The sequence below is a fragment of the Platalea leucorodia genome (genome assembly GCF_965183815.1).
Source record: "Platalea leucorodia genome assembly, chromosome: 2".
NCBI classification, from domain to species: Eukaryota; Metazoa; Chordata; class Aves; order Pelecaniformes; family Threskiornithidae; genus Platalea; species Platalea leucorodia.
In genome coordinates, this window is record NC_138824.1 from 27,151,764 (window position 1) to 27,176,433 (window position 24,670).

Here is a 24,670-nt window from a genome sequence, read left to right on the forward strand (position 1 = left end):
TTGCCGCCGCCGTAGCGGCCGCCGCCTCCAGGCCGCCGGGAGCCACTTCCGGCCGGCCGGGTCACGAGGCGGCAGCACATCCGGGAGGGCAGCGGCGCCGCCATGGCGACGGCTTTCAAGTAAGTGAGGGGCCTGGCGGCCGTTGTCCCCCGCTTGCGCGGCGCTGGGGTCTCCTGTCCGCTCTTCGTCCCCTGTGGCGGGCGGGCGCCCCTCTGCCCGCTCCTGAGGGCCGAGGCAGCGCCGCCCCAGCGCCGCGGGGACCGTTGGGGCCTTTACCCCGTTAGCGCTGCGGCCCTGCGCCGTCCCCAGCAGCGTGCGCCTGGAGGGGAGAGGGCCCCGGTGTGTTCTTTTCAACTGTTATCGTTTGCTTTGCGATGCTGTTTCCCGCTGCCGTGCGCTCCGCACGGCAGAGTCGGCAGCCGCCCGCAGCCGCCCGTTCCAGCCCCCGGTGTGCGGTAGGCGCCGGCGCTGGCTGAGGTGACCCCGCGTTCCGGCGCTGCGTCGCGGGTGGGTGTCGAGGGCTCCCCGTGGAGCTTCCCCTTGGGCACCCCAGCGCAGGACGCCTCACGGCCGTGGCGCTGGGCACCTGGGGTGCCGGCTCTGCTTTGGGGCATCCCGGTACGGGAAAGATGTGGGCAGGCGAAGGCAAGTCTAGTGGGGGGTGCCGAGGGGGCTGGAGCCCCGAAATGTGCGGGGAGGGCTGAGCGAGCTGGCTTTGTTCAGCCTAAAAAAGGCATGGTTAAGCGCAGAGATCAGTAAGGCCTTGAGCTCTTTAATAGGGTGGGGTGTGGAGAAGAGAGAAGAGGTAGACGGTGGATACAGGTTGAAACGTATTTCTGAATAGATACCAGGGCGGGGTGGTCGTAGTGAAGGGTGGTCAACCAGGGAGGCTGTGGGGTGTCCATCTTCAGAGACAGTCAGTGCAGTCAGACAAGCAATACATTGCTCTGTGTGGGACCTGGTTTGGGTGCGGGGCTGGACCCAACACCCTCCAGAGGCTCTGCCAGCCTGAACTGTCCCGTGGTTCCTGGGGCATTAGAAGTGGAGGAGGGCAGCCTTCAAGAAGTAAGGGCAGAACTAGTTTAGTGAAGCACTGCAAGATGCTTAAAACAGCAGGGAACTCAGTGGCTTCCCATTTATAACTGCTCTTTTTAGAATTGTAGAATGTTTGGGTTGGAAGGGACCTTCAAAGATCACCTAGTCCAACTCCCCTGCCACAGGCAGGGACATCTTTTGCTCAGTCAGGTGGCTCAAAGCCCAGTCAAGCCTGACCATGAACACTTCCAGTGATGAGGCACCCACAGCTTTTCTGGGAAGCCTGTTCCAGTGTCCCTGCTTCTCCCAGATTTACAGCTTAAACATGTGAAACAAGCTTTAGCAAGTGCTCTTACATGAATTGGAAGAGAACAGGTCATGTGTTGGGGTTAAAAAACGCTAACACAGGACCAACATATGGGGAACTGACAAGGGTTAATTCATGCTTGCCATCGTGAGTTGTGGTGCCTCTATATGTCAGTTTGCATTTGAAAAACTTGCCTTTTCCAGTTAGCCTTTTTTTTCCAGAAGTGCTTATTTTAACAAAACTGAGAAGGCTTTATTCAAATATTAACAACACTTTTATGAGTATTTTTTATTTTAATGTTCTGTGCTTAAAATACTAATACACAAATGCTGTTAGTAGTATATAATTAATAATAAGCATTGATTATTTCTCAACTGAAGCATTGCATGAAGCGTATTTCTTAAATTTACATTTTCTTAAAGATTCTAAGAAAAAACTGTAACATTTCAAGACTGTAAAATTGTTTTAAACTGTTTTGTACATCCGGATGCAGTTCCTGAACCAACAAATATTTCAGACACTGTAATAAAATTACCCTTTCGGCATTTCTTCAAAAACATTCTACACCCTTGTCTCAATAAACACCACTTTTGAATTAAAACTAATAGTCAAGGTTATTGAGGTGAAAGCTAGTAGTTTGCGTTTGATGTATGTGCAGGCAGGTTTCTTGTAAGGAGGAAGCATTTTGGAAGTGAATGTAGGAAAACATCTTAGATCAGTTTAGAGTTTCTTAATCTTTCTGTAATCATATTGCTAAGCAGCTGTGCCAGTCATCTTGATTCTCAAATTATTTGTTGTAGGTTAGTGCTTGCTTATCTGTTTTGCTATCTTACCTATTTGGGAGCTTGCATGTAAACTTGTCTTTCTGTTTGTTTTAGAACAGTGGAGCCATTGGAATATTACAGGAGATTTTTGGTGAGTAAAACACGATATGCATGTTTAAATTGGTTGTAATCAATCTTACTTGATTGATTTTCTAATTTGTCTGTATGGAAACTTGAAACTATAAGGGAAAAACAAAAACTCACTGAGCAGGGGAAAAATGGTCATACTCTTCAGAACATGGTTTTCCATCTGTCTGTGGCATTGATGCTGCAGCAGGTTGTGTCCCTGTTCAACTCAATGGGTAAATGGTTCCGTTGGCCTTGAAAGGAACGCGAGTTAAATTTGACCAAGATGGTGATGCAGGTTTGTGTCTAGTACAAAATTATGTCAGACTAGGCTTTTAGATGCTAGTAAAAATAAATCATAGAGAATATTGCTGCTAACCATGCTCACCATAACTGTGTAGGAAAACCACTGACTTTTTGGTATATTAAATTAGTCTATCCACTACTAAGGGAGTATCAACTTAGAAACGGGTCCAGTGTTATTGCAGTCAGTTTTGGTTCTCGTAATTGAACCAGAAGTCTTTGCTTTTGAGAAGCTTGAAATTGTGATGAATAATACTTCAGGTCTAACATGATCGTGAATTGGTGCAATTTCTGACTTAAGGTTCAGGTATTGTACAGCTTCTGACTGACAGTATTTGAATGTTGGGGTTTTTCTGGGGAGGTGTTCCATGGTGTTTTTTTTTTTTTTTTTTCTTTAGTTCACTCTAACATTAATTTTAAGGACTCCACTAGGTGGAGATGGGGGAGAGGAATTTCCTACAAATTCTAAACAATGCAGACAGGTACAAACTCTAATTTTAAGGTATCAGTGAGTATTCCTTCTTGGATGATATTCTGCATCTAGCCTGTAGTACTTACTCTTGAGACAGTCAATCTATTGTTATCTTTATTTTGTAAATAAATTATAATAAATTTTTTAAAATAATTTTTTTGCAGGCCTACAACCACAAACTACGTATCAGTTGATGAAAAGCTGGCTAGAATGTGATTGAGTTTTCCCTAGCATTTTTGTAACTGCGTATTTCTGCTAAAAAGAAGAGAATACTATTTTATATGAATTCCTATAGCATAAATATTGGTGTGTTATTTAATAAAATATGTTTGCTAATTTGAACTTTGTAATTTTTTTTTTTTTTTAGAAAGAGAACTGTCGACCTGATGGAAGGGAGTTAGGTGAATTCCGGGCAACCACTGTTAACATAGGCAAGTGCTTATTTGGAATAATAATAATAGGGGAGGTATTATTAATCTCAGATTATAATAGTTAGTGACCCTAATGACTTGCTAATCAGTTTTCTTTGTGCTTGCATTTTGAAACAAGAAAGAGGAAGGATTTTTATTTATAGTTTCAACAAGCATTAAAGAGAATGGTACATGGTACCATTACATGGTACGTAATATATTTGAGCACTGTTATATTCAGTCCTGTTCCTGGTAGGCACAGCGCAATTTAAGTGGTTGTGGAAGCTTGTCTCTTTCTAAGATCAGCAGTGTATGTTATAGATGCCGAAGGCAGTGTCTAGGCATATACTGACCAGCACAAAATTGATGCCCTAGCATCTTGAAAGAGGCAGTGACTCCTGGCTTCTACTTTGTTCTAAGCTTGATGAGCAACTGTCTCAAGCAGAGGCAAGATACCTCTTACACAGTGAGCAGCAGCAGCTTACCTGCCTTTCTTACACCTCATAATTTCTACAAGTGAAATACAGGCTAGCGTACCACCGTGAAATAGTTGCTAATTATTGCTCAAACTTGACACTGCAACTCTCTTCCATTGTACAACACTGGACCACAAGACCATTAGGTCTTGCTGTAAGTCAGCCAGGAGGTGGGCTTACAGTAACCATCTATGGTTTCTGGTTTAAAAAAAGTACACCAGGGATCAATATTGGGTCCAGTCCTGTTCAGCATCTTCATTAATGATCTGGATGATGGGGCAAGGTGTACCCTCAGCAAGTTTGCGATGACACCAAACTGGGAGGAGTGGCTAATAACCCCAGTGCTGCCATCTGGAGGGGCCTCAACAGGCTGGGGAAATGGGCCAATGGGAACCTTGTGAAATTCAACAAGGAGAGGCACAAAGTCCTGCACCTTGGGGAGGAACAAGCCCAGGCACTAATACGTGCTGGGGGCCAGCTAGCTGGAAGGCAGCTGGGCAGAAAAGGACTGGGGAGTCCTGGTGGACACAAGGTTGAACATGAGCCAGCAATGTGCTCTTGCTGCAAAGAAGGTCAATGTTACCCTGGCCTGCATTAGGCAAAACATTGCCAGCAGGTGGAGGGAGGTGATCCTTCTCCTTTGTTCAACACTGGTGAGGCCACACCTGGAGTACTGTGTTCAGTTCTGGGCTCCCCAGTACAAGAGAGACATGGACGTACTGGAGAGAGTCCAACAAAGGGCCATGAAGGCGATGAAGAGACTGGAGCATCTCTCCTATGAGGAAGGGCTGAGAGAGCTGGGACTGTTCAGCCTAGAGAAGAGAAGAGAAGCTTGAGGGGGGATCTTATCAATGTATATAAATACCTCAAAGGGAGGGTGTAAAGAAGATGGATCCAGGCTCTGTTTGGTGGTGCCCAGTGACAGGACATGAGGGAATAGGCACAAACTGAAACATAGGAGGTTGCCTGTGAACATGAGAAAACACTTTTTTACTGTGAGGGTGACCAACCACTGGAACAGGTTGTCCAGAGAGGTTATGGAGTCTCCCTCCTTGGAGATATTCAAAAGCTGTCTAGACATGATCCTGGGCAACCAACTCTAGGTGGCCCTGCTTGAGCAGGGGATTGGCCCAGATGACCTACCTCCAGTGGTCCCTTCCAGCCTCAACCATGCTGTGTGATTCGGTGTGATTAACTGTTTAATAGGGAGATTCTGTTCCCACCCTGGATTCATTGAGACTTCGCTTAGCCTGTGTTTAGTATAAAATGATGGAAAGTAAACACTTTGTGAAGGTGGATGTTAATTAAGGCCCTTTGAATGGAAAAATAGATTTTATTGAACAGCACTGTCTCTCTTCAGGTTCAATTACAACTGCAGATGGTTCTGCCCTGGTGAAGTTAGGAAATACTACGGTGATCTGTGGAGTTAAAGCGGTATGGTTGGTTTTTATTTTAACTTAGCTGTTAGTTGAACTCGTGTATTTGTGTTTAGAATGAATCTCCTGCAGAGTTACAATAATATCCCAGTGTGACACAATTACAGTCTTTCACCTGCGTTACTTTCAGACGTGAAAGTTTAATATATAATTTAATTGTCTGATCCTACCTGCATAGTCTGAGAACATATATTTTTGTGGTGTGGTGTGTGTATGGGGAAAAATATATACAAAAATAAAGTCTTTGTTATTTCTAGATAAAGGCTGTATAATTGAAGAGTTACTAAGTATTGATCAATAAGTGCACTGCTGGCCTGCCATGAACTATGAGACAAATCACTTCACGTATTGAGCTTTCCCGTAGGAAAAATACAGACAGGGACTGATTAAAAATGCTCTTGTAAATCTCATTGTAATGATAACTGGGAAGAAAATGATCATTTGTGTATAGAATAGCTGGAAAGTATTTTTGTGCAAAATTCAGCTCTTCATTTTTGTCTTTTTTTCTCCAGGAACTTGCTGCACCCGCAGTAGATTCTGCTAATAAGGGATATATTGGTAAGCTTTTCCGTATGGATCTTACTCAGATCTTGTATTGCTTCAGCTAAAAGGCTGTAATGATGGGACAGATTGAGTGTGTTGTGAAGACTTCTTAAAAGAATGAATTTGGGTAAAATTATATTACTTTCCTTAAAATCAGTTTCCAAATTGACTTATAGGAGGTGGTACTTCAGAAATTTCAAAACTCTCCCTGCTCTGCTTGTGAGTTTTCCATGTAAAGCTACCTTCTTATTGCTGATTCCAGGCCAGGCTGAAAACAAACCTGCAGCAGGGGGAAGTATGTATGTTTAGAGGGGGAAGGTGGTTTGTCTATATAAGATTATGGCATGCAAGGTTGTGCAAAGGCACATAAACTTTTGTCTTGAAGTCTCAGTCGGCAAAAAATTTAACTCGCAAAAACAGTGAAATAAACGCTGTTTATTTCTTGGAGAGCTGTAGAAGTCCCAGGGGTACATCCTCACTCCTGTTTGGAGTTTCTTTTGAAATAAAATCATTCCGTGGAACTGAGAGCTTAGACTAAATCCCCTTTTTATAAGGCATCTCCAAAGTATGTTGTTTTCAGTGAACTTGATTATGCTTAGGTGTTTTCACAAATGTTTATGCATGTTTTTGCTTCAAGTCTAAAGCATCAGGTTTTAATAGTTGATGAAAAGCAGATAGCATACCAGTAAAGTCAGGCAGTGGAATGAAAATGCTGTTGTTTCTTGATATACTTAAGAATGTTTAACGCTTAAAGAAGAGTTTGGGTCGGGTCATGATACTCATAGCAGGATTACAAACAGAAAATGGTAGTTAGGAGTATGTGCTTCTCTGTGGAATATATAGTTTCTGAGTACAGAGTACTGCAAGTTCTTAAATACAGACTCACGCATAACTTGATTTTTGAGGGGAGAAGTAGGAAGGCTTGATTGAAAAATTCTTGGTCTTGCCTTTCATTTGACGTACATAAAATGATATTAAGAGTGTGTATTGTCTTACTTCTATTTTTGATATCCCATTGCCTGCTTTCTTTAGTTTATGACTAATAATTCTTGCTACCTAGTTCCAAATGTAGAACTGCCATCCCTCTGTTCAACGAGGTTTCGCTCTGGACCACCTGGTGAAGAGGCTCAAGCAGCAAGCCAGTTCATTGCAGATGTGATTGAAAAGTAAGAATCATCTTAATGCATTTAAAACACAAACAACACTGCAAGACAATTTTCTGTTTCCTGGTTTACTCTCTCATTTTATTTTAGTTCACAGATAATAGCGAAAGAAGATTTATGTATTGCAAATGGCAAGGTAAGTTGTATCTCAAAATGAAGATGGACATACTAACAAGATTGCAGTGTTGAGACGTTAAAGAAGGTATTTGGGGTTATAGGTTGGTTTTGCTTTTTAGTCTTCACAGCTTGGTTTACATCTGAAGTGTAAAAATCGTATGATAGAAATAAGTATCTGTTCATGTGGCCAGCATTTTCTTAGATATTGCACCATTTGCTTACCTGCTGTAGTAACTCTCATGTGCAAACCTTTTTTGATAGCTTGCTTGGGTGTTATACTGTGATATCATATGTCTGGACTATGATGGAAACATTTTGGATGCCAGTGCCTTTGCTTTGTTAGCAGCATTAAAAAATGGTAAGTCTTCTCTAGAGCAAGAGATGCATTCTGATTAGTGTTGCTTGGAGAAATGTGTTAGTTTTGAATCATGAATAGGTAACTGGTTCACAATTCCTTAGGACTGCTTTTTTTCCTGTCATTTGAATGCTAAATTACTAAAATGCAAATACAAAGTGGAAATGATGATATGGATCCCATAGATGTGTAGCACCTGGGGAATAGGATCTTTTTGTATGTGTATTACTGCTCTCTTATAAGACTTAATCGCTATTTTGCCATGTGTTCTTCTGTGTCAGAGATCTGAGTCTTTCAGTAGTGGTTAAAAAGAACTTCAATGTCTAGATCAGGGTCTTACCTTGTTAATGTATTTTGTGTAGGCAGAATAAGTTGTTGGGGGGGGGGGGCTTTGCTTATTTATCACAACAGAATATTCCTAGCTTAATGCGTTGTAGTTTGAAAAAACTGTTTTCATGCATGCAACATATGGATTGATTATTCACAGGTATGTGGGTTATAAATGCACATAGGAAGCAGTATAAAGGGAAGCTGACAGCAAGGCCTCCTTTTCTAACTAACTGAATCGCTTGCCTTTAAATTCCTATAGCTACTTTGCTCTTGATTTTTTTGTCTTCAACACTGCATAGGTTGTCAGAGCAAGAGTTATCTGAAGATCAGATTGCGCAGATTTTTATATGTCCAGTAGGCTTTTTGGGGAAAAGTACTTTTTTTTAAATATGACTCTAAAGGTATTGTAATTGTATGGCATTTTGGAAGCAGAAAATGCTTCTGTGTAAAGAAGAATGTTAGCTTGAGGAGAATACTTTCTTGAATGGGTGGTTTTAAGCTAAATACTTTCCTCAAATTCAAGAAATTTTTTGTACAGAACACCAGTAATGTAGCCAACACTCTATTCTTACTTGTTTTCAGTGGCTTACCAATATGGTAAAAGAAGAGCTTAAATATTTCAGTAGTCTTGGACATCTCTAGGCCTACTAAAACCAGCAGTGTTTAATATTATACCGTTGTCATTTTTTCATCTCTTCAGTACAGTTGCCATCAGTTACTATAAATGAAGAAACCGGTTTATCAGAAGTTAATTTAAAACAGAAGAATCCTTTGATAATCAGAAAGCATCCAGTTGCCACATCATTTGCTATATTTGATGAGTAAGTTCGTAACTGCTTTGTACTTATGAAAACAACTGTGTGTGTAAAAGAAGTGAAAGACAGAGGGTGCTACCAATGATGTTTCTGCACTTAGGCACTTCTGCTAGCAAAGAACGTGCAGTCTCGGGCAGCGATGTTTCACTCGATCTTAAATCCATGGCCTCTCTTGTTGAACTGACCTGTAGCTCTGTGATATGAATGAGTATGCAGAACAAAACGAAGTCTGTCCAACTTCTTCTATGACTTAAAGCAGAACTGGTTCCCAACCTAAAAGATATGCTTAAAAGTATGGGAATAGGTATCGTTTTATGTTTTTGCAGTATCTTTGAGACGAAAGAATGTTACCAGTGCAATTAATGTTTTAGAGCCTATGTAAATAACCGATATAAAAGATGGTAGATTTTGAACAGCTTATACCAAGGATTTAGTCAACAGAGGAAGTAAGAAGTAATGGTCCAGTTAGAACAACAGAACAACAGAACCGAATATGGATAACCGAAAACATAATTACCCAAGATGAAGTATGACCAAGACTCTTAAGTCATTGTTCATGTAGGTAAAGAATCTGATTATGAGAATTCAAAATAATCACATCTGATAACTTGACTCCTCACCTGAAATTGTTTACTGGCTCTTCATTAGTCCAGGTATGTTAAGTACGTGTTCTGCTGCTGTTTATAAGAAATGCAGTTATTTATGGTGGTATCCATTTGGAAAGTAGAAAATGACAAGATGATGCTCACTGTGCTGTGAATCTGATTTAAGATTTAGGTATATTTAGAGACGTCAGGGGGTTATGGCACATTAATCTGTATTCGCAGAAATGATTAACGGGCCCTTTCGTTCAAATATGAGATGGGGTGGGGGGAGCACTGAACTCAGGTGTTGACCGAGTGATTACCAAAATGAATCAAAGCAGAAAGTTATCAGTCCTTTAGAGTGCTTCTATTAATTGTTTTAATACCAGTTCTTGTGGGTCTAGAAGTTTGATGTAGACTGAAAGTGAGAGTTTGGATAGCATGATAGGCAGACAGTTGTCAGTAGGGTATTATTAGCACACAAATCACACATACTTACCAATAGACAAGAAGTTGCCTTTGGAAGAAAGCTTTCAGTGACAGTCTGTCAGGCTTTGTTCCCTTCACTGAAACCGACTGGTACATCAAATAAGTTACTAAAGTCTCCCTGTAGCTCCTAAAACTAAATATTGAAGGGGGTGTGTGCCTGTGTTGTGTGGTTTCATTGTTTTTTGGTTTTTTGTGTTTTTTTTCTTTTTTTTTAAATTCTGGTTTATTAGTTTTTCTACAGCTGTTGATGCAGCCCTCTAAATAACATGCTTTACATACTCTGGCTTCCAGAGACATTTTTCTTCTGCATAAAAGCCCTCCTTGAACAAATAAAACTCCTGGGTTGCTGGATAGTGCGGCCATGGGCGAGGAACGCTGGTGCAGAGCGCTGTGCAGCTCCACAGCTGGCTCCTGTACATAAACAACAAGTGCGATGCGTCGAACTCTCCGTGTGTGCCAGGTCCCTGTGTCACGCAAAGGGCCGATGCTGCACAGTGCATGCGGGTAGCATTAATAAAGCAGTATTTTTGAGTAGCGTAGCTACGGACTGATGTTTTCATTACACTATTGCTATTAAATGGCAATCTGAAACTATTGGTGAAGTTTTAAATTACCCAGAAAACCTTTAATTGTGCATTGCATGCGAGTTCAAATTGAAAAATTCTGTTACCCTTCCATCTATTTTGTGTAATCGACTCCTGTAGCCTTGCTGCTGACTTTCCCCCTGCACACTTGCCATAAGCATCACTGAGGGTAGCTGTACTACAGCTGCTAAATTGAGTTTGGTTACATCAATACTAAATTTTAGTTCAACAGTGTAAACTGAGGCTTCATGAAAACTTCAGCTAAAGTCTGTCCTGTCAAGATACCTGCACTTTAGCCAAATGTTTGTAATGGTAGTGATTTTACTTATTTATTTTTTAAAGAAACTAAGGCTGAATGGTGGTTGTTCGGCTTTTTTTAACTTCAAGTTTTTCTTGTTGTGCAAAGTTGGCTTACAGTTTAGATCCCCTTCTCTCTTTTAATGATCTGCATTATGTGATGTACGACAGCTTATTTTGGCTGCCTTAAGGAACCCAGTAAATCCATTTTTGAACTATTCCCAGTCTGAGTTAGAACTGTTAAGAGTTCTCTGACAAGAAACTGAGAACTATTTTGGTGAATTTACCATTGGAAATGAGTTTTGCCTTAAGGTCTAGTAGAGATTAGTGCAGCCTACGCCTAAAAACAATGCCATTTTCTTTGTGCAACTATGAAATAAGTGACTGCATATTGCAAATGGCGGTTTAATGGCATTTTCCTGCAATACATGGGTGTCACAAATCTATGAAACTTAGGCATAAAGCTGTATTTTCAACAGCTAGTATTTTAATGGACATGCACTTGAATATGTAGAATCTCTCACTTCTTTTTTTTTTTTTTCCTTAAATTGGTGCATTTTTGTAAGAAAACAGAGAAGCCCGAGCACTAAATCCACCTACAAGTATTTTGTAAGACTACAGTAAAAATTAATAAGAGACTACAGTAGAAATTAATAAGTTATGTGTACTTTGCAATAATGTTAATGGAGCAACATATACTAACGTGTCTGCAATGTTCCTCTTTCACAAGCACATTACTCATCGTTGATCCAACTGCTGAAGAAGAAGACTTGGCAACTGGAACTGTAACTATTGTAACTGACGATGAAGGCAGACTGTGTTCTGTCCATAAACCAGGTACTTCCAAGTTTATGACACAGGAACCTCTGGAGATGATAATCTTTTCTTGACCTAGATGTTATGTACCTGCTTTTCTTTGTGAAATGTGGGTGCTTTATGGAAACAGGCTGTCTGCTTGAGTACTTACTCCATGCTCTTGAAATTAATTTTGAAAAAGGTGGTGTGACTGAAGTTGTAGGTGCCTTCCAGCTGAAATAGTCTATTCTATTCTAAAGTTCAAAAAGAAGTCACAGCTTGACCTACCTAGAGCAAAGGACAGACTTTGAGCATGTCTCCTCTTATACATCCAGTTTGTTTCTGTTTCCTTTGCCTGAGGCTAGAGTCGGGGAAAGCTGTATGCTCCCCAGGTGAAAGTTGTTGGTCATGAGAATTACTGTATTACTTAATACTCTCATTTGGAAAACACATTTAGAGATACTTAACTGAAGTATAAGTAGAAAATCAAACTGTTCCCTTTAATTTTTAGGTGGAAGTCCTCTTACAGGAGCCAAGCTTCAGGACTGTATCACCAGAGCGATTACAAGACACAAAGAAGTAAAGAAGCTGATAGACAAAGTCATAAAAAGTATAAAGCCAAAGTGAACAAAAGGAGAGATCTTTTTCAAAAATGGATTTGTAAAAATTGTATTTGTTACAGTGTTCACAAACCTTTTATACTAAATAAACAAATACCATTACTACATTTACAAAGTTCATTTTTTCTAAAATGTTTTTCACCCTTATACTATGTACAATGCTGCCGAGTGGTAAAAAATACAAGATAAAACGTTCTGTTAAAAAAATTAAGTGACTTAAGGAAACCAGACCCTCGCTGCTTTATAGATTAAACCTCTAAGTTCTGTAGCGTTGGCTTCCAAAACCAGTTCATTTATTTCAGTGTAACGTCAAAAGTTCCTTTTCCACCAGTAATATAAAACACTGATTTGTTTTTAAGCTGTCTCCTTTTTAATCTGGAAAAAAAAAAATCCCCTCAATCAGGTTTTTTTTTTTTGGGGCGGGGGGGGCAACAGGGGAGCAAGTGAGTCTCAGGATTTTGGAGGGGCCGGTGTGCCTCTTTTCCTTCTACTTTTTGAGTGGCTGCCTGAATGCTGTTGATGATGCAGGTGAGCTGCTTGTGCTGCTGCTGCTGCCATAGCCATTTGATGCTGCAAGAATCGCAACTGCTGCCATGAAGAAGGGGGAGAAAAAGCTTGTTAGTGTTGACTATAAAGCTACATTTCACATCAGGAAGAATGAAAGGAAGGTGGGGGGAGTGGGGAAATGAAAAGGAAAAAAAATGAGGAAGCACCAGGATGACAAAAGGAATGCACCACGTGCTGGGGCAATGAGTACAGTCAAGCAGCACCAGTGGCACAGAAGCCGGCTGAGGGCATATCGAACATTTTACACGTGTACTTGGACAGCTTTGTGTCTTTGCCCTTTCTCTCCATTGCAGTAACTCAGCAACTTCAGTGAATTGGGTTACGTAGTAGACTTTTACATAATACCTTCTCAGTGGATGCATTGTATGCATTTTCTACATGTATCACAAAGAAGAGACTGTGTGCTAAAAAACTTCAAAATATTTTCAGAAAGCATCTGAGCGACAGAATGCTAAAGGCATGCTTTGCCAGAGCTGTTGCTTCCATGTACTGCCTGTAGCAGTGCTACATGTGAACTTACAGGTGCTTACGTTCATGCTATTTTGAAATCTACTGGCACCTGGCAGAGCTTATTTAGGTATGTGCCACAAGCACCCCTTGAATGTTAGCATGGATGGCTTAAATGAATAAAAATAAATTCAGTGCTCCAAGCTAAGAGAACCACAGATTTCAAATGTTTCATGATATAGTTTGCCAAAATTCACTTTTTTTTTTTTCATTTGCAAGACCATAAAGACATAAGTTTAAGGAAAAAAAAAAAAAAAAGTCAAAGGGGCAAGATTTTTTGTTTTGGAGCCAAGAATTGTATTTTTAAATTTCCTTAATTTTATTTTTTAAACACAGTCAGAGTGAAGTTGCTGGATTACTTGTATCTGTTGCTGCTGCTGCTGCAAGGCTTGTTGCTGTTGCTGTTGTAAGGCAGAGGAGAGCTGGAGTCTCTGCTGAGGAAGGCTTTGCCCAGGTCTGTTCACGGCAGAGCCAAGCTGAGACAACACTAAGAAAGGAGAAGGGGAAAGCAGGCAGGTCAAAGAGGTCAGGCTGAGTTTGTCAGGGTCAGGCAAGGAAGGCATAGGAATAGAGTGTAACAGAAAAGGGGGATCAATAGAGTTAGTTGCAGAGTCAAATTGGAAACAGTGCAGAATAAAGTATACATGATATACACGCTCTGTTAGTTAGAACGTAATCAGATTATGAAGTGCTTGTGGAGGCACAAAGAGGTTTCTCGTACTGGATGTTAAGCACACAGTTAAAGAAACATTCCTCAATGAAGTTTGGCATGGAAGTTCCCTGTATTTTCTTTTTGTGTCAAGTGTGACTTATTTTCACATGATATTATCAATTTACTACACTTAACTGCCAAACAAAGCAGAAAAGTGCATGCTTTGACTTTCAAAGTTCACTATTTCTTGTATAATTCGTGCAGTGATCACAGTAAATTGTTCTGATCTAACGTAAGACTTAAGACCAAACTTCATTTCAGTGTGAATTTATCAAGATAGATACACGCTTAACTACAAAAGGAGGCTCAGCAAGCACATACCTGTGGCTTGAGGTTGCATAAAATTCCCTACTCCAGTCAGGTTAATTACAGCAGCTTGTTGGGCAGATAATGCCTGATCTTGATTGGATGGACCTTGGTCAGACCCCTAGCAAAAATGAAAAGCTTGATCCTTATTACCAAACTTTGGTATCAATGAATAAGTAAACAAAGCCAGTGTGAAGGCAAACTTTTGAAGTGCCAGTTAAAAACATTTAATCCTACGGCTTCCAGTGTGTGTAGATACAGGCTATAATGTAGTCACTATTAAAGTAGAACAAACAGATGTTGAATGCCCCAAAACAGCTCAGTTTTGGCAGAAATGGTATTATGTCTGTTACCCAGCAGAAGTTCCATGTTGTTGTCAACTTCCCTGCAGTCAGCAGAGACTACAGTTCATGGCTGTAATGTTATGACATAAGACCAACACCAAAGTCTTCAGCTGACACCTGAAACCATCCACATGCAAAGGTCCTAATCGATCAAAATGTGAAAAGTCTGAAACTTACATTCACGTGTTCACATTGTGCCACGCACTCCTTAGTTTCATAAAAATACAAACCCTGCTTTTAAAATTTTATTTTCAGAACAGAGTAGTTCTCACAGTAATCACTGAAATGGAATTAGTGGAGTCGGATCTAGCGTCTATTGAAGTCAAAGGGTACTGGATTATGACCTTTTCCAGAACTTAAATTATGCATTGATTCATAAAGTGGGGAAATAAAATACTATATATGTGATTCAAGCAAACTGCATGGCTTATCAGTCAAAAAAAAAAAAAAAAAGGCGCTTCTGAGCTGATGCATTTCCAGGAGTTGCAATGCTTCTTTAGAATAACCATATGAAATAATGCCACTGAGATCTAAGTAAACTTGACCAAAAGGTTGCACATTAAGAAGACACCATCATCTCGATGAAGATGACTAAGAAAGACTTACAAAGTCACAGAACCAACGTTTGGGGAAAAGCCCTAAGTACAAGATGAGAATGTATCTATTCTGGTGGCAGCACAGAAAATTGATGGTCTTTTGGGCTTAGGTTTTCTCCACTAAGCACTTGGGTTACAGCACTGTGAACACATACATTCTTGTCCTTAGTGAAAGCTAAGGAATCCGGTATTCATGATAGCTCATGTTAGCTAATGACCCTAGTCTTACTCTATAATGTGTGGTAACAGAGAAGTTCCTCAGGGCAAGTTAGGCAATGCAGAGAGACTGATTTCCTCCAGAAGAACTTTCTGCCATAAGAAGGACTAGGCTTACATCAGCCTTTTTGTAAATGCCCTTAAAGTTCAATGTCCAGAAAATAAAACCCAATAGTATGAGCTTGCATGAATTTTTTTTTTTTTAAGTAATTCAACTAGTAACTGACATTTAGATTCTGAGAATAAATCTGAAAGTCTCCCATTAAACTGTCCCACATTCCAGAACAAGGCCTGTGACACAGGAGACTATACACCATAAAAACATTTTAAAGAGGCATCTTATTTATGAACAGTCTACAGTAGCACAAGCAAAATTATTATGACAAACTGAGTATCCAGTAGAGACTATTTGGTAAGCAGAAGTCTTGCATGTCTGGGAAGACAAAGGATAAAAGACAATAAAAGCAGAGCAGCTGATTTTCCCAAACTGCTGCATTAATGCTGATAAGATTTTTAGGCACGGGTAGAACCAACCACTCAAAATTTGTCATTTTGAAAACAGATTGGTCTCTATCAAGACTCTAGACTTCTTTAGTGATTAAAGCCTTTAACACTAATTACAGGCAACAGTAGAGCAAGTGTCTTAAGATTACGGCTTTAAAGCCAACTGATACTGTCTCTGGTGCAAAGAGAACAGTTCTGTTGAACTACAGCAGTGAGGATCATAACCCAACTCACAGCAGTGTTAAGTAAGAAGTTTTAATTACTCTGGTAATCCTGACTGTGTTTCTTCTCTGTTCATCTGATGTATCTGCTAGTTATGATAAACAGGGCAACACTAAGCTGATTTTACACCACGCATACAGTGGGCTGGCTCTCTTCATGCTAGAGTATGTCAGTTGTTTTGCTACAGCTCTTCTATACAGGCTATAAGTAAAGGAGTATAACCCAGCTCCAGCCACGGCCACAAAGCCACTGCAGTCTCTGCAGTTTGAGAAGGTTTTGGAGGAAGACTTTCCTCCCCTTCTGCTTCAGATCTGTTGTGTAAAGGCTCGTTTACTTGTGGAGACGGGGAGAATGGGAGAAACTGTTTCATCCATGCACCCCAGACTGAGGGCTGTTAGCACACACCTGTTCTCCCTGTTGCTGAGGACTACAGGTTGTAGGCTGCTGAGATTGTTGCTGTGGAGAAAACTGTGACAGCTGCTGCTGCTGTTGTTGCTGGAGTGGGTTAAAAATAAGTGAACCACCTGGAAGCTGTTGAAGATTAAAAACAAAAGCCATAATTCAATCAAACTGCGGAGTTTCCCCACTGTCCTAGGATGAGCATGACATTGATAATGACATACTCCTTGGAGGCTTGTTTTTGTTTTGGTTTGGTGGTTTTTTTGTTTTGTTTTCTTTGTTTGTTTTTGTGTTGTTTTTTTGTTTTTAATCCTTTAAAATGAATCAGTTTACAATTGGTCACATTTGTGAAAAAGCCTTATGCTCAGGAAACAAACCTGCATTAAATTATAGCAGGAAACAGAAAAATACATTCTTATTATTCTAATTAAAATAGTAGAGATTGTACTGATACTGGAGATATAAAGGCTAGTCTTCAAAAGCACTGTATGTTATTTTCACTTTCAGAATATTCCACTGAATTTTAATAGATGCTTCCAATCAACAAGCTGCAAGGTCTGAGACAAAAAAAATGTTAAAGTGAAACAGTCTTGATTCCTCTCCCTTACCCCAGCTTTAATTGCACTGATTTCAGCCAAATTATTCTTGGCTTACACAAGTGGCAAAGGTAGCTTGAAACGATGTACGTCAACATGGAATTACACAAATACAAGTTTTAAATTTTATAGAAGAGCTCTACTCTGGCATGACTGCCTCCTGTGCCTGCCCTTTTCCATGTTTCTGGAATGTGTACCGGAGTGGGAGGCAGAAGTAGCAGAGCTACAGCTCATCTTTTACTGGTATTAATTTTTTGAAGCATGGTGCAACATTTGCAGAACACTGAAGCTGCACTTCTGCACCTGTAACTTGCAGCTGACTTCAAGATTCAGGAACTACACCCAGTTCCACAAACACTCCCTGTTCTGCTTTTAAATGGAGCTGTGACATAATGAGCAACTTTGGCTCATGTTTGTATTTGTATGTATGCTTAGTGGAAAGAAAAACATTTACAGACCTTCTAAACTCCCTATCTTACATGAACTTCTGTTTCCATTACCAGAAGCTCTTTAAAGCTATTACTGCACCTACCCGTGCATATTCAGCTCAGCTTTTAGGCCTGTATGTGTAACCCCTAAGTGATTCTACTGTATTGTTTTGTACTTTTAAAACAATCATAACTTCAGTTTAAAGAATGAATTGCAATAAAAGCTTAGGCAAATCCTGAAAACAGAAGACTGTATTTTAGGATTAATCTCTTGAATTGAAATGTCAGCATTTTTAGATTCTTATTGAGAACTAGCTGCTTTGTTGTAAGCTAAGAATATAATTTCCACCTGGTATCTTTATGAAAGTAGCTTTTTCTCTTGTTCTAAGTGTTTTAAATAAGCAATTAAAAAGTGCAGTAAATGGTTTTTCTGATCAACTGGCTTCAAAGCTCTGCGGGGGCAATGCAGTAAGCAGCACTAAACGCATCTCTAAAGAAAATCAAGAAATTATCATTATTATTGTGTCCAAGTATATCAATTACCTGTAGAAGATTTAAGGGCCGAAGATTTGATGCATTTTTCAAACCAAAGGGGCTGCCTGTTAAAGAAAACATCTTTTTATTAGTTGGAAGTCTTTACTTAATTATATATGTGTATTGCAATTAATATACCTTTCCACTGGGATCATTTTTAAACATTTGGAAGTTGGAAAACTAGCAAGTTTAAATTTTATACTTAATACAACGCTGCTTTTTCTGTAGTGTTGATAATTTCATAGTTATCCAGATTCACAGTTAAAGAGAGCTGACTAAACAGAAAGAAAACTGTATCGCTACTAAACACTGTACCCCATAACCTATAACCTGTTAATGTGTTTACCCAAAGGTGAATGTGGAGAATATCATAGCAGTTATTCTTCAGTGATTCTTCTTCCGACTTTAACAAGTTTTACTCTTTGTACAGTAAATCCAGAAATGCCCAAGGGCTCAATGGAGCAACAGGCTCTCAGTTTCTCAATCATTAACAGAAAACAATCCCACCCAAAAATCTTAGCAACTGCCCACCCCCCCCAAGGGCTTCTGGCAAGATGTATCTGACTTTTGGCATTATTCCACATGGCACTCTTCAAAGCTATGCTAAAAAAAGATGTATATGTAGTACACTATGAGTTGGGTATAGAACAGATACAAACATTCCAGTAAAACAGTGGCTGTCAAACAGAATCCCCCAGAGGTCTGCCACCGATCTAGCTCAGCTCACTACTCCCATCTCTTACGTGGGTGACAAAATAGCATGTAAAAATCTGTGACACCAAACTGCTAAAGGTTGATAGAGCTTGAAAGGACAAAATTAGAATTAAAACTGATCCTAGGGAACCAAAGAAAGAGTCCAAAAATCAATAACATCGAATTTAAAAAAAAGACAAATGAACAAGTACAAAATTGTAACTAGCTTTGTGTCTATACAGCAGGAAAGGACATGAGAAGTTACAGCAAGTCACAAACATATGCAAATCATCCATATCACGAACTATAGAACACACAAAAGAACCTCTTCACACAGTTCACATTTATAAAACTCACTGTCACAAGATGCCGTAGATGCCAAAAATATAAATGGGTTCAAAAACCGATTAGATAAATCCACAGACTAGAAGTCTAGCACAGGGTATTAAGCACAAAGATCCACGTGGATAGTCTTCAGCTGAGAAAGTCTCAAAGCTGTAGATTGCCAGAAGAGGTACAGTTGTATACAAGGGATGTTTCACTTCACACTTTTGCCTCGTCTTAAACTCTCTCCTAAGTATCCTCTAATGGCGACTGTCAGAGACAGAATATAAACTGGACAGATTTTTGGCCTAAACCAGTAAAGCCATTTTAATTTTAATGTAATGCTGTTGCAAAAAAAAAAAATACAAATAAAAACAGGCAGACCTCATTTGGGGAAATGTTAACAGGAATGTTGTGAAAGAGATGAGATGCATTTATTCTGCTGTGCTCCACAGTGGTAAATCAGCCAAGCTCAGGCTTGTGTCCAGTTTTGGTTATCACATTTTAAGAAGGATGTAAGCAAATTGGACAGTCTAGAAGAGAGTGACAGGATTATGAAAGGTTTGAAAAATACGACCTATCAAAAAGAGAAGACAAATGTGGGACATGACAGCATGTTTGATACTTAGAAGGTAAAGAGAAAGAGTGAACAACTATTTCTCATGTCTGCAAGGAACAGGAGAAAAAAAAAATTAATTTGCAATTAAGGAGATGCACTGCAATTAGAAGGAAACATTTTGTACAGATACTGAACTACAAACAGCTACTGAGGGAGACTGGAATCTTCTTTAGTGATGGTATTTAAAACCAGTTTAGATAAGCATTGGTTCAGTATGGTTTAGACAGATTTGACTCTGCCTCAGTGTAAGGGATGGGTATCTTGAAGTCTCTTCTATACTTCCTATTCCATAATCGTACATTAGGGTGGTTTTTTTTTTTTTTTTGGTCTCTATTATTTTTTCAGAAAAAATAAACCAAGAATTTAAATGCTGCTTTAATGAATATTGAGGCATGCAGATTTAGACAGTCACATTTGAAGGCAATAAGGAACTAATTGATTGTCCTCCTAGAATAAAGCAGTACCAGTGACAGAATAAAATGCCCCGCACATTTAAAAAGTGATGCATCTTTCTAAGTTCAGTCATGCCTTTTTTTCTGGCAGTCATCATTATCAACGTTGCATTTGAATTTGGAGTTTCTCTCAAACTTCCTACTAAGCATACCAAACAATCCAAGTTTAGAATATTTTTCCCCAGTCTAGCTCCTCAAAATCAATTTCAAACAATAACAAACATAGCCTGCACTTTGAATGCAAAAATATGTATGTTGTTCCCAAGCTCCAGCCATCAAATACACAACCTATTCACACAATGGCCACTTCCGTCCACTGTTTTCACACTGTCCCTATCTGACAGGTGGCTTTTCAACTTATTCACACTAACCTGCTTGAGAGGCAGACTGCATTGCAGCGGGCAGCGCACTTGGTACCAGACCTCCTGATGGTAAAATGCCACTCAGATTTATACCTGCAGGGGCTATGGCACCAGTGTTGCACCCCAACATGGGGTTTGAACCACTCATCAGTGTCTGTGCTCCACTGTAGAAGAGGAAAGACAACACATCAAACCCAAGTGGTACAACCAAATCTGAGCAACTAAGTTTTTGCCGTCTGTCTCACGACAAGTAAATCAATTGTTTGCTGTAAATAGGATTATGGATAAAGCATCAAGGCAGCTTAAAACTCATTATGCCTAGGGTATAACAAATGTGTAAATCCATATCTATGGAAAATAAAACACAAGTGATTCTTTTATTCTAGAAATACTGGAAGATCAACAGTCTTCAAAATGGTTGTACTACCATAACAAAAAGTTAAGAAACAGGTTTGTGTTTTCTTTTTGCACTATAAAAAAAAAAAATCTCTCTAATTAATCAACAGCGATTAACTGCTGAACACCTTGGATGAGTAATTTAAGTGTCCGATACTTGCACTGAAGCACACTATGTGTCTTACACTGACCAAGTTATATTGATCACAGAATTTCATTTAGTCTAAAAAGCAGTTCACATTATACCACACTATCTATTCTTGACAGCAGCATTTTTTTTAACCACAAAATGAGTTTTAAGGATCAAAGAATGTTTAACCTCAGTGTTTGATTAAATTGTTAGAAAACAGATTTGTTGTTTTCTTGTGTTTTACATACAACCTCTCATTCATAGGCACTTTAATATCAAATCTCTTTCCATTTTTCATTTAGAGTGGTCTGCATATGATATTGCACTTCCTGATTAATAAGAAAAGTTTTCTAACTTAAAGAGCAAAACCTCAGAAACCACTTAAATTGAGGTTAAGCTTATGAAATTCAACTATATGCATCCAAAAAGCTGAAAGCACAATTTTCTTAACAGACCTTTTCAATATTCTGATAGTAGGTGCCTTATATTTGAGAAATACAAGTAGTTTCTAGTGGCTCTTCACTTTATAATTACAAAGTGAATGATCTTTTTGTATTGCAGATCCTGAAAAATATCTGTCCTAACGGATGCTGGACAGTCCTGTACCACTCTCACCCTCCCCACCCCACTGCCCCAACAACCAACCCACTCAGGGCAAATTAAGAAACCATCATAACAAAAAAAACCAACCAACCAAACAAAAAAACCCCACAAAACCAAAAAAAACTTACCACACAGAGCCCACTACATTGATGAAGTTAAGTCCTGCAGGGTTTGCCATGACCTGGGTGGAGGTTGTTCCTGTAGTAATGGATGTTACCATGGTGGAAAGAGGAATGGTCATTACAGGCAGTGCCTGGCTCAGAGACATTTGCTGCTGAGCAAATGGGGTTAACAAAGTGGGCTGAGGGGTGAAGCCTGAATCTTGGGGAGTAGGGGTGGCAGAAGGGGTAATAGGAGTTGAGCTCTGAGCATCAGGAGGGTGTGGGGTCGATGAAGGGGTGTTGGTTGGAGTAGGAGTAGATGGTTTAGGAGTTCCAGACCCTGCTCATTGAGAAAAATAAAAAGTGCTAGTTTGTTATAAAAGGCCAGTCCTTTTTGTATAATAAGGTTAATGGAATCTTATTTAGCACTGACAATTTGTTCCATTTTTTAGACTGCAAGTGTTAATTTCTACACAACACGAGTGTTGCAGCACACACTCCTTGTTAAGGATGCAGTATAATCACACAGAAAACCCATTCTCCATGCTTAATTCCTTAAGCCATACACCAATTTGTATCCTCCATTAAGTCGTTCCATAATTTATCGTACATTAAGTCATAACTCCATTCAAAAATACTTAAAATAAAACAATTTCTTAGTGACCATTTTAACCTAATTTATGATTTTGTCCTAAAATGTTAAACATATAGTCTATATGCACTGCCTGCACAATAGCATTGTGTTAAAAACGTATCATGGAAAACAACAGATTCAACAAAGAACACATACTGTTTCAATAATCATGGGGTTGACCTAAATTTCATCAGATAGCTAAACTCCCATTTGCCAAATTTTGATCAAATAACAATATTTTTAAGAACCAAAGGATAATACTGCATCTTTCAAAGTTACTGTGTAATTCCTTCTGCTTAAATGTAGCATGTATAGCTATATTTGTTGTGGATGCAGTAAGCACAGTTTATCAGTAGAAAAACAAAACAAAACCCCCCAAAAAGCTTGAGGTGTTTTTGTTTTTCCGTTTTTTAGCTTTCATGTCCTGCAGAAAGAAAGGAAATAAATGTGAATGTCCAGCTGTTGTGACCAGAGCCTTAAAGTAACAACTGTGTGCAGATTTACACAATTCATAGCACTAACATAAACACAGAGTAAATATGTTAGAAGAAAGCTTTTATAAGTTTTCTTTTTTTCTTTGTGCAAAACAAGAAGGCAGAAAACTTACACCTTTTGAGCTATCCAGATTTTAAATTATTTAATGCAAAAAGCATATTATAATACTGTGCAGGATACTGGAATGTGCAGTATACAATTATTAATAAAAAAAATGAAAAACTGCAGCCATGATTTCTCTTCGTACAAATCTGTTCACGAAATGTCTCAAGACGCATACATATTAAGAAATGTTTATGATCTATAGCTATGATTACAATGATCCTGTCAGCGTTAATGAAAATACTTAAACTAGTATGTCACTTATTATTGAAATTTACATTTTAACACCTGAGAATATGGTGCTATCATCATCAGTGTCACCACCACACTTGCAATCAGCAATGATTTGTAAAACAGTGTAGGAGTGTTTTAAAAAATCATCTTATCGTTTATTGTATCACCACCTTGGGACTGATCAGATTATATACATACATAGAGATACAACTGCACCAGCTCCTATAACATTTAAAAAACCAGATGCTTAAATTATGTAAAGGCAAACTGATCTAACATACTGTTTTTACACTGGAGGAAAAAAAATCTACACTTTGGAATTTTATCTCATCACATCATCTATCAGCCTTTCATAAATGAGATCATACTAATTGCATAAAATGTATTAAAACGTATACACAGAGGGTGCATACATATATACAGAAAAAACGAACACAGTTACAATAAACATAAAATACATACAGTGAACAAGAGACCTGCCTAAAGCTGCACAACTTATACAATTTAGGGTACACTGTACACTTAAGTTTCATCATTCCACAGGTTAAGAAGTTTATCTCGGGAAGCATTTATGCAAAAGCCTAAGATTTAATGGAGAATTTAGGTCGTGACTCACTTTGTGAAGAGCTCGCAGGAGACATGGCAGCTGGAGAGAGCATGCTAACTTGATTAAGATCCATAGATTGTTTCCGAGAAAGACCAGGAGGCTTAGAAGGAGGAGGAGGAGGAGGAGTCGGGGATTTTAGATGGCCACTTGACTGTTGTGGACTAAAAATATTACCTGAAAAAAGCATAATTAAAATACATTATTGTTCTCTGAGCACATATTAACTCGAATATTTGTTAGGACACAATTTTGTGAACGATATGATCAGAAATCAACAAAATGATGCTCTTTTTACAGAGAAGATATTGTGTGGTTTTTTTTTTTTTAATTAAATCTTTACTAAAGGGATATCATGTCATTTTACAATAGGCAGAACACATAGAAAGGAGACACCGAAGTCAATAAATAATTACCTGAAGAGCTACTTCCTGAACTTGAAGGTAATTTGATAGGAGGAGGTCGGTGTTTTACACCTTTCCCCAATACTGACGATTGAACAGAGCCTGATATACTTTCTGGCTGCTAGGAGAAAAGAGAAATTAACACCATCACAGCAATAATGTGAGCTTCCACATACTTAATAGAAAAGACAATTCAATTAATTTGTATTAGACTTCTCAAAACCATGACAAAATTCCCTTCAAACATTTCAGATTTTTATTTACTTAAAAACGTAGCCTATGACCGACTCTCTTTAGATAAAATGTTTACCATCAAGAAGCAGCTTGAAAGTGCCAGTAAAATTCAAATCGAGAAAAAAAAAGAAAAAAATTAAGGAGTTTCAGTTTTCTCTGAGATTCTGAAATTCTTCTTAGCAACTTTTCACAAATGCAAGAGATGCATTTTAAATAAAAAGACAATTTGGTCTTACTTGAAAAATGACTTAATTTCATTCATTCACCATCTGTATACATCTGGCATTTCCAAACAATAAGGATTTAGAGAGCAGGATCAGATTCCCTGATT

At 39.0% G+C, this 24,670-nt stretch overlaps 2 protein-coding genes across 13 annotated transcripts in view; one reads left to right on the forward strand and one right to left on the reverse strand.

Annotated features, from left to right (window-relative positions):
* The first annotated feature begins 38 nt into the window (after positions 1-38).
* On the forward strand, positions 39-12,128 carry EXOSC8 (exosome component 8). 2 transcript variants are annotated; one of them, XM_082304619.1, is made up of 11 exons: positions 39-119; positions 2,221-2,257; positions 3,375-3,438; positions 5,254-5,327; positions 5,842-5,887; positions 6,933-7,038; positions 7,126-7,171; positions 7,414-7,510; positions 8,538-8,658; positions 11,337-11,443; positions 11,913-12,128. In XM_082304619.1, the coding sequence occupies exons 1-11, from the start codon at positions 103-105 to the stop codon at positions 12,026-12,028; spliced, it is 831 nt and encodes a 276-aa protein (XP_082160745.1). In that variant the 5' UTR covers positions 39-102; the 3' UTR covers positions 12,029-12,128. The 2 variants fall into 2 exon arrangements, with proteins under 2 accessions (XP_082160745.1, XP_082160746.1); XM_082304620.1 differs by having other exon boundaries at positions 80-119; positions 2,226-2,257.
* Positions 12,129-12,267: 139 nt separating this feature from the next.
* The window catches only part of SUPT20H (SPT20 homolog, SAGA complex component), a 37,224-nt gene continuing 24,821 nt past the window's right edge, over positions 12,268-24,670 (reverse strand). For 3 of the 11 annotated variants that reach the window (XM_082304613.1, XM_082304608.1, XM_082304611.1), the window contains exons 17-24: positions 24,118-24,226; positions 23,714-23,878; positions 21,660-21,972; positions 20,412-20,566; positions 17,962-18,017; positions 16,401-16,526; positions 14,129-14,234; positions 12,268-12,609 (exon numbers count right to left, since the gene is read on the reverse strand). In XM_082304613.1, the coding sequence (XP_082160739.1) occupies positions 12,509-12,609; positions 14,129-14,234; positions 16,401-16,526; positions 17,962-18,017; positions 20,412-20,566; positions 21,660-21,972; positions 23,714-23,878; positions 24,118-24,226 (1,131 nt within the window). In that variant the 3' untranslated portion in view covers positions 12,268-12,508. Of the gene's footprint in view, positions 12,610-13,454; positions 13,583-14,128; positions 14,235-16,400; positions 16,527-17,961; positions 18,018-20,411; positions 20,567-21,659; positions 21,973-23,713; positions 23,879-24,117; positions 24,227-24,670 lie in introns of all 11 variants that reach the window. The other 8 variants (XM_082304617.1, XM_082304616.1, XM_082304609.1 and 5 more) reach the window with 7 other exon arrangements.